Raw genomic sequence first — 16,705 nt, forward strand, 5'->3', positions numbered from 1 at the left:
TTTCGACATTGACGATAGATAGTTAGATAGGAAACCGAAACCTAGACTCGGCCTACCTGTGTAACCTGAGTAATGATCTTTGTTTACAGGGTTTTCACCCTCTTGCATCTGCTAGCAAACTACCAAGTTTTCTGCTTCGGAATAATACCTCAAAACGCATTTTATGCGACTGTAAGCTTTTTTGACTAATTGAAAGTAACGATATGCGGTAATGAATTCCACAAGTTTGCTTTTGTCGGAGAAGCACAGGATTACTTTCGTCCGCTTCTGATTGATACAGCTGCAAATGTTCACATCACGGCTCTTGTTTAGCAACAAATCATGAACAATCGAAGCAATTCACAAATTTGGGTTTGTGCCTGAGCTGGATAAATTTTGCTCGCTTTGAAGGTGATATTTAAAGCAAAGATGCTTAGTACAAACTGTAACAAAGCCTCGCTATCGTTTTAGGCGCGGTTACTACTCCAATAGTACATCTTGGTGAGTGAGTGACTAATGGGCATATCGAAGTCCCAATAAAAGCGCGTCTGCAGAATCAGTAAAACAACCATGGTATTGAGGATAGAATGCGCGTCCGTAGTAAGTAACTGAGGCAAGATAAGTTTATTTTGTATTCTGGAAAGAAAAATTGTCCGACAGTAAACCGAGGCGGAAGTTAATATCAGAATCAGGCGCGGGTCTTTTTCAACTATCGGTCGAAGCTAAAACTCTAGTCGGCGCAAACTAAACTCACGTTTTGAAACGTGATCGGCAAGTCCCGCTGCTGTGCTACTGGTTGTGACTCAAATAGGCCGTGTCAGTCCTGATTAATAAGTTTTTATTCGTCAATAAAGCTAAGAGGCTCTTTTCAGTAAGCTGGTTGTATTCATGTGGTGTATGATTCGTTTTCCGGGTGCCAGTAGTTGTTGATATCTGTTCAAGGGTCTCCGCAAAGTAAGTAAACCAGCTTTTCAGAGTCAGTCGTTAAAAGTGCGGTATGTCGTTGATTACGCATCAAGCGATGACAATTTTACAAGCATGATCGCTGACGTCACTATTTGTAATCACCGGTCTGTCTTCAGTTAATCTGTTGTTAAGGTTCTTAGTCTCTCCAAAGTTGAAGGCTCGCGGTCCAAGAACTTACTGCCTCGACTAGCCTTGGAACTAAGTAGACTTATTACGTTAATTAGTCTGAATCAGTCTTTGCTTGAGAATACGATGAGCGCGAGGATTAATTTGTTCCTTTCGCGTTCAAGTCAAAAACTCTTCAACTCAACGTGTTCGACTTAGGACCCTTAAAAGAGTGTGAATGTTTTCCACTGTCTGCCCATCGCCGAAGCTGAAAAAGGATTTAACTTCCCATAACTTAAGGGGAAATCTTTGGGAATCATCCTATAAAATATCAAATTGTTTCACGATTTTGTTCATGTAGATTTACGACGTGATGAAGCCTACTCGATTGTTGAGAGGTGGAATGAAAGAAGACGTGTATGAACAACTCGCTGCTAGGTATGTGAAACGATTTTATAGTATGCTTTTCGTAAAATCTCAGAAAATTATCTGTCTTAACCGGCAAACAATTAGTGAGAGAGAGACAAATGACTGAAAATGTCATCACCACATAGCCTAAACTTATTGACAAGGAAATAAGACAAAGCTTATTGAGTGTTATTTCTATGTCAGATCTTGGTAGCTAGAAAGTTAAACACATATTTGCATAAATTCACTCAGACAACCGTTCAAAATCAGTAAGTAAAAATCAAAACAAAACAAAAACGCTTATGTACGTAGCAAGGGCAAAATGACACGAAGACACAAAAAAGTTACGTATTTCGCTCCCTTTTAGGATAAGTTGACTACCATTAAAAGGAGGAAAATTAAAACATGTAGAACGTTGACCAAACTGGGTATCAAAGTGTCAGTTGAACTGATCAACAATTTTTGTTGTCTTTTCCTGCGATTTTTCCAAAAATATTGTGAAATTAACGTCTACAACTTATACGTAAAGAAAGCAACAAAGAAAAACTCCAGTTGGTTTCTTTAAGTTCGTCTGCACTTGATCAGTAACATGCATTTTCCATCTTGTCTTTAAACCTAAATCGCTTCAGGGGACTCTAACGCTGTTCATATGAGAAATTTATGTCGTAACAAGATATGAGTACAGGATATTCCCCTGCCAAAATGCTATGCGGCTCAAGAAAGAAATCCAGAATGTGTGATATAAACCTCGTCGACTTCCTCTACGCCGTTTCATCTTCCATGATCGAAACCTGCTCTGTTGTTTCTACGGTGAAATTGCTCAACAGTTCGCGGAGGCTAAAACGAACCGTTTTCTGTTCATCAGTCTCAGACGGTGCTTTTGCTGTATGTGTTTCCTTATGTTCAGTTAACGATTTCTTACAAGAAAATCCTTCGCCACAAAGATCAAATTCAAATGGTATTTTCTCGGTGTGCCTTGCTAAATGCTCGTTTAAATGACCTTTCTGATTAAAGCGCTTGCCACAGTGGGTGCATTTAAAGGGCCTCTCCCCGGTGTGTGTTCTTCTGTGTTGTTCCAGACCTCCGGCCTGTGTATACACCTTCCCACAAAGGTTGCACTGATGTAGGTTTTCTCTTGTATGCATGCGTTTATGTACTCTTAAAGTTGCGGCGTTTTTGTAACTCTTGCCACAGTAGTCACAAGCGATAGGCTTATCGACAGTATGTCCTCTCTCATGTTCTTTCAAATTCCCTTTCCACCTAAAACACTTGCCACAGTGCGAGCACTTAAACGGCCTATCATTGGAGTGTGTTCTTTCATGTTTCTTTGCGCGACTTTCTTGAAGAAACGTCTTTGGGCAAAAGCTGCACTGATATTGAACCTTTGGTGCATGGTCTATATTTGACTCTTCAGCTGGAGAAATCTTGCCCTGACTGCTTTGCGAATGTGTTGTTTCTTTATGTATTCTTTCATGCAGACTTAAAGCTTTCTTCCGTACAAAGCAAAGGCTACACTGGGAACATTGAAAACGTCTCTCTTCTGAATGTGTCTTCTTATGGAGCTTCAGAATGCTTTTTAATCGAAAACATTGTCCGCACTGGTCACACGCGTATGGTTTTTTCCCACTGTGTATACTTTTATGTTCCTTGAGATGTCCTCCCTGCATAAAAGACTTGTCACACTGGTCACACTTAAAAGGCCTTTCACCAGAGTGCATTCGCTTATGCTGCTCCAGACCTCCTGCTTGAGTGAACGACTTATTGCAAAGATTGCATTGAAATAACTTCCCTTCCGCATGAACCCGCTTGTGTACTTTGAGAGTTACCGCGTGTTTAAAACTCTTATCACATTGATCACATTCCATGCGTTTTTCATTGGTATGCACCCTCTTGTGTTCTCTCAAGTTACTTGCTCGCCTAAAACTCTTGTCACACTGGCTGCATTTGAAAAGCTTTTCCTGGATATGTGACCAATGGTGTTCCTTTAGATATTCAACTTTCTTGAACGTCTTTCCGCACTGTTTACATTCAAACTTTTTTTCTAAGGTATGTCTCTGTTTGTGTTCTTTTAGATGGCCTTTCTGCGAAAACTTTTTTCCACAATGCTCACAACTAAAAGGCTTCTCACCTGTGTGTGTTCGTTTATGTTGCTCCAGACCCCCTGATCGAGTAAACACCTTCTCACAGAGGCTACATTGAAAAAGCTTCCCTTCCGAGAGCAGTCTTAGATGTACCTTTAAAGTAGCGCTATTCTTAAATCTCTTCCCACAATGACTGCATTCACATGCATTTCCACAGGATTGCAATCTTTTGTGTTCGTTCAGGTCTTCTGCCCGAAAAAAACGCTTTCCACACTGTTGGCACTCAGGAAACTTTACTCTCGCATGTCTCCGTTGGTGATCTTTCAAATGGCCTTTCTGGGTAAACGTCTTCTCACACTGGTCACATTTAAACGGCCTCTCTCCTGTATGTGTTCGAGTATGTTGTTGTAGACCTCCTGATTGAGTGAACGATTTGTCACAAAGGTTACACTTGAAAAGTCTCTCTCCAGTGTGCATTCTTTGATGTACCTTTAAAGAGGCGTTATTTTTAAACCACTTCCCACAATAACTACATTCACATGCATTTCCACAGGATTGCAATCTTTTGTGCTCGTCCAGGTCTTCTGCCCGTACAAAATACTTTCTACATCCTTGACACTTATAAAGCTTTTCGCTCGAGTGTTTCTGTTTGTGGTCCTTCAAATGGCCTTTCTGGGTGAAAGTCTTCTCACACTGATCACATTTAAACGGCCTCTCTCCCGTATGTGTTCGCTTGTGTTGTTCAAGGCCTCCTGATTGAGTGAACGCCTTGTCACAAAGGTCGCACTGATACAGCTTTTCCCCACTGTGTAGTCTTTGATGTAATCGTAAAGATGAAGCGTGTTTAAACCACTTACCACACTGGGTACATTCAAAAGTCTTCTCAGAAGTGTGCACTTTTCTATGTCCGTTCACTTCTTGTAGTACAAAACTCTTCGAACAACCGCCACCCTCAAAATTTCTCCCGCCTTCATGAGTTCGATTATGTTCTGCTAAGAGAGCTTCCTCACGAAATGACTCACTGCTCTGGTCACATTGATAAGTTCTTTTTTCTTGGTGTAGCATATTATACTTCTCTCAATCTTGAGCCTGACCGACCCACTTCCTACAAAGTTTTAATGCACATGTACATGTAATCGAATTAACTTCTCTTTGTGCCAATAAATGTTGACAGAATGTTGATTCACTTTTCAAGCTTCTCCCCTATAAGTAAAAACAGAATGGCAATAAGGTCAATAAAAAGTTGAAGTACTCAGATAGATCCATTAATAAGTAGTCACCATCAAATAAAATACAACATTAACTTGATATTTCAGCACCCTATAAGGCTCAGTGACAGTCAGGCTTGTTAGCCCAAACTTTTGTTGCTTCACAGTGACAAGAATCTTTGGTTCAATGACAATCAAATGGAGTTTTCATTGTCTGAGCAATAAAATCAGAAGAGAAACAGGCCACTAGCATGTGTTTCTCCAAAATCATGTGAAAACCATTAAAGAAAATACCATAGCAATGTTTACCAATTCACATGTTGGCTGATGCAACGCTCAAAGGGAACCCCAAAAAATAAGAACCCTTAAATTATTATAACGACCCTACAATGTAACTATGACTACACCAGCACAGCTTTACAGCTAAAAAAAATAAAGCATAGTTTGAAAGAATATTTATTGAACACCATCATTAAAGATTCAATTTCAGCAATGATTAAAAGGTCAATATCTATATTGAAGAATGCAAATTTGACACTTTTTTAAATCTGTATGCACCTGCCAGGGTTTTAGGAAACTCCTTAAGATTTTTAATGAGGGAAAACAAAAAGTATCAAACTATCTGGATTCTTTCACAGCAACCATGACTGACAAAAGGCAAAAGACATCTTCCACATTTATTCCAAATAAAATTTAATATGATGGTTATTAAAATTCATCCACCATGGAGGGTAGAAATATGAAAAAAAAAAAAAAAAAAAAAAAGAATGGGCTTGACACTTCCTTTTGGCTTCTATCCCTCTAACTAATCAAGTTCATGCACACCTCTTTTAAAAGACAGTGTATCTACTTTTTGCAGTAAGCTCAAATAAGTGTATGCTTGTGAGCTACACTGAGATGAAGTGCCATCGCATTTTACAATGAGAAAATCAGTTCAAAGTGAACTTGTCTTGATTTTTAGCATTTAGCCTCTTTCTCCTAAAGATCACCAGTATGCCTGTTAGTTGTTACAAGGAGCTCAAAAGTAACTCAATTTAAATGCCCCACTTGATAAGAAGAGAGCAGCATTTAACCCTTTAACTCCCAAGATCTCATTAGTAATTCTCCTTACTGTCTGGCATACAATTCTTATGTGAACTTTGGAGAATTTAGTATTGGATCATGAACAACCAATCCCCTAATTGATATTTTTCTTTGTTCTTTTCAGTTGTCTGCTTGTTATTGTATTAATATTGCAAGGAGAAATTCCATTTTAGGCACTTATGGGAGTTAAAGGGTAAATAAAGAGTCTGGAAAGTAAAATACAGCAAACCTGAATTAAGAGGTCACCCACAGGGAATGGAAAAATTACCACTTAATGCAGGTTCCACAGAAGAGGGATAATATAAAAAATAAATAACACTTACAAAAAACACCATTTTTATGCCATGATTGACCACTTAATGTACAAACACCCACTCAAAAATACTAGTAGAGTAACATTGATTTCAGGAGAGAAACATGAATTAAAATTTACAAGAGGGATTATTTTCAATTTTTTTTTTTCGAGTGGTTCTGCTCTAAATGAATGTTTAATACCAGTGGAAGACAATACAAAGAGGCCATTGGGACTTAGGGGTGATCACGACAACTTAGTAGAGATGACCACTTAATAGAGGTGAAAATTACAGTAAGGTTAAACAAGTTTGAGACTTAGATAACCACCTCTTAATATGGGTGACTGCTTAACACAGTGGAACTTAATATGGGTTCAACTGTACCAAGTATAATACAATTCAGTAATCTACACAGCACTAGAACTCTAAAAAAAAAAGAGACATTGATTTCAACTCTTAGTAAGTTTCTTCTCAATATTTTCAACTAATCTCCTATAACCGTTGTAAGTGATTTAAGTAATATGACTTAAAAAAATTAATTTGCCCTCAAATTAACATTGCTCCTGTTTTGATTCCCCACAAGAAACACGAAAGTTTTTTATACCTGCACATGTATGACATAATGTTTTAAAAAGGAAATATGCTTGGACTTCAGTAATGCTTCTAATTGTTTTCTAGCACTAAAAAGTTAGAAATCTGGTATATTAGAATACACTTAAATGAAAATACTTAAATCCACAATAACTAATTTAAGGGGTTTTGATAATCTGATCAGTAAAGAGTTTGAATGTGCTGAGGCAAACCAAAAACAGGTAAGGCCTACAGCATCAGAACTTCCATATTCCACTTCCCATCAGCGACAATGCACATAAAAGTAATGACCCCTTTTGTAATCCTTCAGCAAGTGAGGAGATAAGTGTAACAACTTACTGTGGGCTAGCCCCATGTACATGCACACATACTTCTGTGGTTTAAAGTCCTCCTATAAACAAAGTTTTGCCCTCACGAGGAAGTGTAACTAAGCAATCCAGTAGTACACCGTCAGCACAAAAAAATACAGGCGAAAACAACGTTTACATAAGAGGAGAATAAAACCACAAAAGCTTCCACCAAATGATTTATATGAAACAGAACTATGTGGAAATTGTTCGTGAAGTGAACTTTAAGACAAATTATTTCCGCAACCAGGCTAGTTTACACCAAGAATCGAAATATTTGGAGCTCAGAAATATACCTTTAAGCTATCATTCTGAAGTTAGGAGTGAAAATAGATGACATCACGCAGTAAACAAAAGATCAAATTTGAATGTACTCTCGCATTCGATCGCCAGCGTGCAACGTCTGTCATTTTACATTTTCTTATTGTACCCAGGCTGTGTTCCAATATACATTAAAAAAAAAATTGGTTGGTAGGTGGGATACATTTCCTCACAGATTTTCTTATCTTTACCTCGAATCCAACCATCATGACAGAGTTGATGACACTTTACGATCTAGGGCTGCATGTGTTTGCTCGCTGGGTTGACAAGCTACCGGCTACATGTTGAAAGTATTGACTTTTTGAGAAAAGCGAGCAGTCGTTTACATATTTCATGTGTTTGTAAATATGTTAGATATCACAAAGACTGGCTTACCAAGCTTGGTGATTTGTTGGTGAAAGGTAATAGATCTTGGCCACCTGAACGAAGTCTTGATGATAATAGCATATTTGACGTACCAGTATCTCAGTATGACATTCCGCTATCCAGTTTAGCCTGCTGCTTCAATCTTGTCCCCAGCGGTTTGTCGGCCACTTTTCATAGATAAAGGCCTGTAAAAGGAAACTGAACGCTGCTATCCGGGGCACAAAAGATTCCTCTCCTATCATAACATTAGAAATGTTCCTTTTATTTGAACGAGTATCTCCAAGTCTTGAATCGAGTGACATATCACGCTTGCATTACTTCTTTAGAAGTTTCAGGGAATTTTATTTTTTCAAAGTGACTGCGAACATTCGATGCGGTAAAAGAATGAAAAAAGGAGAAATATTGAAAAAGACCTCAATTTTTCAATATCCTGTCTCATCTTTCTTTCTACCTTTATGCTAATGTTGTTTGCGGTGTAACTTATGTCCCGTCTCCCCTTCGTCCGTCGTTCCCATTATATAGTCCAGTCCACACTAAACCTTTCAATGCATACGAAGATTGGGCACTAGGTTACCAAAAGGCTGCTCCTCGAAAACAATACTTGATCAAGACTGATATTGGTTCATCAGTTTAGGAAAGGTAAGGGGAACTTAAGAGGGAATTTATTCAAAGGAAACATAGAAATTATCGCTTTCCTCAACGATTTCAAGCGAAATCACCGAGACCTCCTCATTTATACGAATTAGCCGGGTGCAATTTTCCTTTTTATCACTGCCATGGTGGTCGTTAGATAGCGGCGTAATATGTGACTAACAAAGTCTATAGACTGTAAGATTTTACGCCACTATCTGCGTCGGTGCACATACTGTAAGATTTTAAGCCTTTAACTAATGTTGCAACTACACCAGTAACTTACGGCGTAATTTCTTCCAGTCGGTGATACATATACGCCAGTAACTAACGGCTTAATTTCTTCCAGTCAGTATTGTAAATACCCTTTACAGTGGCTAATTTACGTTTTCAACTCAGTCGTTAACACTAAATTACCTAGTATTGTATATACTGTAAGATTTTTACACCAGTAACTAGCGGCCTAATTTCTTCTCTTTGGTGATACATATATTGTAAGATTTTACGCTGGTAACTAGCGGCCTAATTTCTTCCTGTCGGTAATGTATTTATGTTAGGGTGCGTTCCTTTGGGAGTATTCGGATTAGGATTTGTGATCCAAGATCACACAGATCACAGTGCATGAAAGGAACGGAGTTTTAGGGTGCGTTCCTTTGGGAGTATGCACGTAGGTTATTGAGCTCTTCTCTGAATGGCTCGTCTAACTGCACGGGCTTTTAGCGCGCACAATTTGTCTAATTAGCACTATTCATTAGAAGCACATTTTTTTCATGATAAACTCAAACGATAGAGTCATCCTGGACATATAGTCAACTGTTTTACGGTAAATACATTCGCCGTTCGTCATTTTACAGTCTACTTACAGTATTTTGAATTTTGTCCGGTAGAATCCGAAGAAATCTTTTTTAGTGTCACGCTTGGATCTCTACATACACTGTGTACAGCGGGGTCAGCGAAAAGGACAACGTTCGAATTTTTTTCACTTTCGAGAAGCACTTGTGGATTCTAAATAAGAACAAAATATTTTCCAATAGAAATTGGTATTTGCCAAGGAAAAATATGAAAAAATATCAGACTGTCGGACGTTTAGTTATTCGAAGACCGAGTCGGTAGTGTCCGAACAAAATTTTCTTAGTGTCACGCTTGGGTCTCTTCGCACTCTGTGTTCAGGGTCGGCGAAACGGACAACGTTCGAATTTTTTCACTTTCTAGAAGCGCTTGAGGATTGTAAATGAAGGTAGAATATTTTCGAAGGAAAATTGGTATATTTCAAAGAGAAATATGAAGTTATTGGAGGACCGTGTCCGGTCGTGTCATTGAAAAGTTTTTAAGTGTCAGGCGCTTGGATGGCTTTGTACTCTGTATACAGGGTTGGCGAAAAACATTAAGTTCGAAATATTTGGCTGCCTGTAAGCGCTAGAGGATTGTAAATAAAGGAAGAATATTTTCGTATAAATATATTGGATTTCGAAGAGAAATATGGAAAAATATCGGACTGCCGGACGTTTAATTATTTTAAGACCGTGTCCAGTCGCCGGACGTTTAGTCACTTCATTGCAGGAACGTCAGCGACACTGACAGTTTATGTTACAATTCTTATTTGCTGCTTTGCATGGACAACAACCTCGACCACTCTTTTGAGCGCAAGCTCTTCTCCACGGGTAGGAAACTTTAACTGACCCTTGGTCCTATTTAACAAGGATGGCAATCTTCAATGAAAAAAAATGGAAGTATGAATTTAAACGTGGTGGATCAACATTTTCACCTTCCTCGGAATACTCGCAAGGATTTTCGTGTTCCTCTCTAGCAACAACTGATCCATAAGCACTTGCTGCCTCGGAATCTACTAAATCAGTGTATTCATCTGATTCCAAACCGGATTGAAACGTATAGTACTGTTTTAAACAGAATTATTTTGACAAGTTCACCGAACTCATCGGGAAAAAACGCAGAAGATATTTTGAGACAACGTGACAAGTTAAAAATAACTGACCAATCAGAGGCGCTATTTAAACAAAAGCGGTTGTTCAAAACAAAAACAAACGACCGCGTTGCATCAAGGTTGGAAATGGGCCTTTAAGTACGAATTATGTACACCACACCAGAAAAATTCGTTCAAAATGGTTAATAGTGAGAAAAGTCTTCGGTGCGCCTCGTACTACAGGAAGTAAAGTTTTTGTAAAAGTACAGCTGGTCTGAGTCGTGCCTTAGACACAAATATACTGTAAGATTTAACGTCAGTAACTAACGGCGTAATTTCTTCCAGTCATAAATATATACACAGTAAGATTTAACGTCCGTAACTAACGGCGTAATTTCTTCCAGTCGGTAATGTTTTATGTAAGATTTTACACCAGTAACTAGCGGTGTAATTTCTTCCAGTTTGTAATGTATATAGTGTAAGATTTTAAGCCAGTAACCAACGGCGTAATTTCTTCCAGTCAGCAACGCATGTACTGTAAGATTGTACGCCAGTGACTAACGGCGTAATTTCGTCCAGTCGATAATGTCTATACGTAAGATTTTACGCTAGTAACTAACGGCGTAATTTCTTCTAGTCGGTAATGTATATATGTAAGCCAATAGGGATAGCGGAATCGATATTCCTGATGCATAGATACCCACAACAGCCGATTTATGAGGACCTAAGAGGGACCGGAATAATAACGAGGATCGAAATGCACCAATAACAGCGTACCAACGTGCAACAAATAGAGACACGTAAACAATCGACCTCATTGCGTGATGAAAACTAGCAGTATTGCAGTCCGAACGTCGCGATCAACATCAAAAGTGACTCTATGGTGAGAGAAACGAACAAAGTTCATCTCCTATATAAACTGTGTTAGTCACATATTACGCAGTTACGTTTATTCCCATCACGTATCAGACGGAAAAACATAAATTCTCAGTCTGCATTTTGTACCCGGTCTGCATTCTGAATTTTGTACCTAGTCTGCATTTTGTACCGGTCTGCATTCTGAATTTTGTACCTAGTCTGCATTTCGTACCCGGTCTGCAGTCTGCATTTTGTATTGACCAGATTGATATTGCTGTTTTTCCTCGAGCGAGTCTCAAGTCCGAACCGATATATTAGGGCTCGAAAAAAATTTTTGGTAAGACTATCTTGTGAATGCAAGTGATCCTCGCAGTGATGTGCACTACTTAGCCATTCACGTCTTTATCCGCAGTTCAAATATATGACTTTCATATATTCTTTACCGTCTATTCATCACTTCACGGGTTTATTTAGAACCACCATCATGACCAGCTCCCAGTTGGCTTGTTAGCTCAGTTGGTAGAGCGCTGCACCGGTATCGCAGAGGTCATGGGTTCAAATTCCGTACAGGCCTGAATTTTTTTCAGGCCTTATTTTCACTACTGCCTAAGTAGTGCACATCACTGCGAGGATCACTTTCATTCACGTCTTTATCCGCAGTTCAAATATATGACTTTCATATATTCTTAACCGTCTAAGACTATCTTGGCCGCTATGATTGATGTTTGGACTATATGTTGAAGAGCTCCCGAGGAAAAGCACAATGATAGAGCTATGATTACTATATACCAACTGGAGACAAACGCAAATGCTTGGCTTAACAATGTGGCTGCCTCTGATACCCTTCCACGTGGTCACAGCGAGTGTTGAAATGAACCCGCTACGGTTCCCCTAGGTGTGAACATTTCGGCTTCTCGATTCAAGTTGCATTTTTAGAAGTTCGGAAATGTGATTTGAGTTTATCATTTGTATTAAACCAGACAAGCATTTTATTTCTTTCCACGTGACTTTCTGAGCTTCATCGGGATTAATTTTGACCTTTACTAAGTGGGTAGGGGTATGGTGCGAGACTACTTCCGTTCACGGTCCACAATGCAACTTCCGTGTACATCTGCTTTACCACAATACCTCATGTATTGCTTTCAGCGTGAATGAGCGAGGAAATTGGCTCTATTAAAGACTTGAAATTTTCATATTAATGAAGCAGCATAGGATATCTATTTTTGGACTCATGTTAACCCAAAAGGTTGGCGGTAAATAGGTTTGCAATTATGTTTTATAACTTTGAGATGTGTTTAACTGAGTGAAAATCATGCGTGGATATAACATATAATAAGGTGTCTCAGCTTATCACTTTTTGTGCAGTGATATTTTGTTTTGGATATATTTTGGTGGTGTTGAGGTACCGGTATCTAGGGCTCTGCCATGCCTCCTCATTCACTGCACTGTTATGAGTGTATTTGGAGGGGTGCCTTTAACTACCATATTTCCACAACAGTCCCTTCCTTTTTCGCAAAGGAGGTCTTCCTTGGGAAGATACTATTGTCAATTTTCCCTTTTGGGCAGTGTCAACATATATATGGGCTATTTTTTGTGGAACTTAAAGCCATAGGGGCTTAAAAGTGGTATGAAATTTTCCTTTATGAATAGGGGACCAAATTTAATTTATTACCTTGGGGAGGAGGGAAGGGGGGTTAGAAGATTTTGGCTTTTGTTGTTATAAAATTTAGCTGATTGCCCCATAAAGTAATAGTCCCCCACCCTTCAATGGTAAGTTTATAGCAGTCAATTTTCCTTTATACCCTATTAGGGATGCCTGATCACTGCACCTTTCCTCCTGAAAATCCTCCACCCCTCCCCAGGAAATAAACAATGTTTGACAGTTTAGTTTATCTTTGGGGAAGAGGGCTAAGAACTTGGAGTTAAGGGTAGTTTGGTATTCCTATGCAATGTTTATGGTAACAAGAATAAATGATAACTCGTAGGAGATTAACCCTTTAACCCAGGAGTGACCAGCATCTATTTTCTCCTTACAAATATCACCCATTAAGGTCATGAGAGCAAAGAAAATGATCAACAAATTAACAAGCTCTTTATTATTAAACAAATTCTCTTTGTCAGCATCTTAAGAAATGTATGAATGACAGTATGGAGAATATGCACACTGATGTTAGGGTGTTAAGGGCTAAATCAGAAATTCGAGAAATTCAAGAATATCTCTGCAAAGGTCAGGTCCACTGCTAACTCCGTGCTTCTATTGATGAAGGATTTGGGTTGGGGCTGAAGAGGAGATAAAAGACTGACTTAGGCCTTGCTGCGCTAGCGAAAAAGTTGTTAATTTAGACAAATTCCTGTCATCACCAACATGTTACATGTGCGACTTGACCAATTTTGGCTGAGGTGGACAGATTTTCAAATGCATGGCTGAAAATTTTTGTCTTAGATAAAAACTGGACGAAAGCAATAAATAAACAAGACTGTGAAAAACTTTCTAAACTTGCCCTGCTTCTCTTTACTCCTTCAGAACCTCAGAAACACGTCATTTGATGTCAGTACCAAATGTTTGGAAAACATGCAACATGAGATCAAAAATGGTGTTCCTTAACCCTTTTGCTCTCAAGATCTTATGAGTAATCTCTCTTACTGTCTACCATACTATTTTTATGATGTTAGTTCAGAGAACTTGGTGTTGGATCAATTAATAATCCTCTTATAGTAATGATAATATTATTTTTCTACATTCTCATCCCTTGACAATGTCTGCTTGCTTTTGCAGTGATATTGTAAGGATAAATTCTGTCTTGGTCACTCACGGGAGCTAAAGGTAAAAAAACCTGTTGGGGGGTTTACCCCTAGTTTTCCAGCCAGGGTTTTAATAACAAGAAGCTCCTAGTCTCCAAGTCTCATTTGGATTGCATAATATTTGAACTATTTATTATAGAAAGTGAGCAGCATGATTTCTCTCTCCACTTGACAGTCACTATATGGTCAGTCGATCATGGCGAGATGGAAGCTGATGCTGCTGCCTTTGGTTGTTTCCCTGTATGCTGTACTGACGACAGTTGAAAGACATTTAAAATGCAATTTGCCTTCAATTGCTAATTTGCTGGTTAGTTAAAGTTTCCAATTCTGACTTTACAACAGTGTTCTTTTGTTTTATGTTCTCTTTTATAACCCGACATCATTTCACCTGTCCTTCTTTTTACTTTCGCTTTTTCATCCCATCGTTCTCTTCCAAATGCTTTCTTTTCTCTTTAAAGACCTAATTCCACCCATTTTTCCACTTTTTCAGTGTCAAGCTTATGAAGCAGGGGAAATCTCTGGACCTTTATGCCCCGATCTTTGTGAACAGAAAAATATCCAATTTGGAAATTGCCTTACGGAGGCGATGGAAGATAAAGTTTATGAAGGCCAATGGCATGGAAGAGACGTCATTTTTAAGGCAAATCTTCGATGGTATACGGACTTCAATACATTTCAGAAACAAACAGACGAAGATGTTGTTCTAAGTTTTCAAGATAATGTTTCTTTCTTAGTGGAAACTTTGTTTGGTGATTGTCCTCAATGCAACAGGCTTGTGTCGCTGTTTCTATCCCTTGGTGATAGCGACAATGATGGTATTGCGACAGCCCCCGAAGTACGGTCGTTGATGCCATTATTGCGCCAGCAAGAACCATTTATGTTGATTGCATTAAATAACAGCAAACAGACTGCTGATTTTCATGGATATTGTGGTGGTCTGTATGCGACTGAAAAGCTGCCTCTCATTGTCTCAGATGTTTTTGGTACAGAGTGGAATTTCGATGATTTGAACATTGTGCCCGATACATTTGAACCCTTTCAAGAAATGGTGAAAAAACTTATTGCAAAGATTTTCGACGCAGCCAGTTCTATCCCGTATTTTTCTAAAATTGTTGTGAATATACCAACTATTACATTGAATGGTATTTTAGATGCCTTTTTCGACTTACGGATGCCCAATCGAAAAAAACAGTTCGAGTATTTCCACTCACTGCTAGACTCTGTAATGGATCTGTCCAGTAACCCTTATGGCATGTTACAGTCTTGTGACATGCACCTCGGGAATTTTGGAATCGCCAATAATTCAGTGGTAAAAGTGATTGATTTTGACGCGGTCTTTCCTGTTCATTATCTTAGACATGTCTTGGAGCAAAAGGAATGTGTTTCTGATGCTGATTGCTGGTTTGGCACCAAAGATGATTGCCAGTCGTCGTGTGACACTGCTACCAAGAAATGTACGTCGAGAATGCAGAAACAAGATTTGATCCATATCTGTGAGACTCACATTCCCTTTGTTCTTAAAAGGCCCTGTAACCAGGAGTTTTCGAAAAACAACTCCACATGCTCTAAGAAAGTTATAAGAAAATTCGAGTTGTTTTGCAAAAGGTTGAGAGTGGTTGACTCACTTGATCAGCTAAGAAACGATGTTCTAGCGGTGAAAAAGGAACTCACCCATTTGGAGAAGGATTTATCCAATATGTGCTGAAGCAAAGGACCCTTCAGTAACACTAAAACTGTTTAGTACTCATCTGCACCAGCAGTACGTCTTTTTATACTGTTTCGCCAGAGGACAACTCTGATATCTCGAACAGTGAAAAAAAAACCACGGTTTAATACCGTGATAAATCAGATAAATCCAATCTGTTTAACCTGTTTCAGGTTTTTTTTACGACAATTAACGATAGCATCAATCGCGAAATATTCCTTTTGCAGTGATCTCTTGTTTCGACTCTATGCATAAGTATTTTCCATTTTGCTTTGTCTCTCTCTGATTTTTGCATTGTCTCTCTCTTATACTCTTTTATATCTGAAAACGCATCTCTTTTAGTGCGTTTTGTCTATCGTCCACGATTCAGGCTAGAAAGGCTGACTCGCGCGACGGAATTCCCAGAAAAGGGAGGGACTTCTTGTAGCCTAGTTTCGAAACGAGAAGGCAGTCGAGTTTCTCTGTGAACATGACAGTTCGCGTGTTACCGTGATGGAAACGCGTTATTTGCCTACGATGCATCTATTATGTTAAGTTTACTCTTATACCAAAAAGATCATATCATCATCAACTGATTTTAATAACGTGATGATCCTAAAATTATTAATAAATGATGTAAGCAGTTTTAAAAGGATATTTATAGAAGGACATCGATATGTAAATATTTTAATTTTATTTTATTTTATGAATCGAGATCTCTAACACTTTATCCAATCAATTATGGTGTTACAGTTGTAATTAAGACTGGAGCTGGCCAATTTATGAGCAGAGGAAATTGTCTGTCCGTATTTGGCTCTTGTCCATCTTACGGGATGCGACTTTACCTAGTGTTACCAATTTTCATGGTCACATACTCGTACGTCCATTTTAATCTTCCATCGCCAAAAGCAACATCGTCATGAATATGTGACGAAAAAAAAAATAAAGACGAAATGTTCGCTTTTGACCTCAAAAATGTCCGTGCTGCATGTCGCATATGGTCCAAAATTCATGATATGTGGAAGCCTAAAAATCATTCAGCGCTGGTGTGCTATCTGAAGA

The 16,705-nt window shown here is 38.7% G+C and overlaps 2 protein-coding genes across 4 annotated transcripts; one reads left to right on the plus strand and one right to left on the minus strand.

The window, feature by feature from the left end:
• Positions 1-1,593: 1,593 nt before the first annotated feature.
• LOC113680685 (uncharacterized) lies at positions 1,594-8,157 on the minus strand. Of its 2 annotated transcripts, none has more exons than XM_089180671.1 (2): positions 7,758-8,157; positions 1,594-4,742 (listed from the first exon to the last, which is right to left on the minus strand). In XM_089180671.1, the coding sequence occupies exon 2, from the start codon at positions 4,602-4,604 to the stop codon at positions 2,220-2,222; it is 2,385 nt and encodes a 794-aa protein (XP_089036797.1). In that variant the 5' UTR covers positions 4,605-4,742; positions 7,758-8,157; the 3' UTR covers positions 1,594-2,219. The 2 variants fall into 2 exon arrangements, with proteins under 2 accessions (XP_089036797.1, XP_089036798.1); XM_089180672.1 differs by lacking the exon at positions 7,758-8,157 and adding an exon at positions 7,574-7,718.
• Positions 8,158-8,292: 135 nt separating this feature from the next.
• On the plus strand, positions 8,293-16,382 carry LOC113680687 (divergent protein kinase domain 1A). Of its 2 annotated transcripts, none has more exons than XM_089180676.1 (3): positions 8,293-8,387; positions 14,135-14,266; positions 14,450-16,382. In XM_089180676.1, the coding sequence occupies exons 2-3, from the start codon at positions 14,156-14,158 to the stop codon at positions 15,662-15,664; spliced, it is 1,326 nt and encodes a 441-aa protein (XP_089036802.1). In that variant the 5' UTR covers positions 8,293-8,387; positions 14,135-14,155; the 3' UTR covers positions 15,665-16,382. The 2 variants fall into 2 exon arrangements, with proteins under 2 accessions (XP_089036802.1, XP_089036803.1); XM_089180677.1 differs by having other exon boundaries at positions 8,329-8,387; positions 14,099-14,266.
• Positions 16,383-16,705: the final 323 nt, after the last annotated feature.

Source organism: Pocillopora damicornis, chromosome 8 (genome assembly GCF_964200805.1).
Source record: "Pocillopora damicornis chromosome 8, jaPocDami1.2, whole genome shotgun sequence".
Classification (NCBI taxonomy): Eukaryota; Metazoa; Cnidaria; class Anthozoa; order Scleractinia; family Pocilloporidae; genus Pocillopora; species Pocillopora damicornis.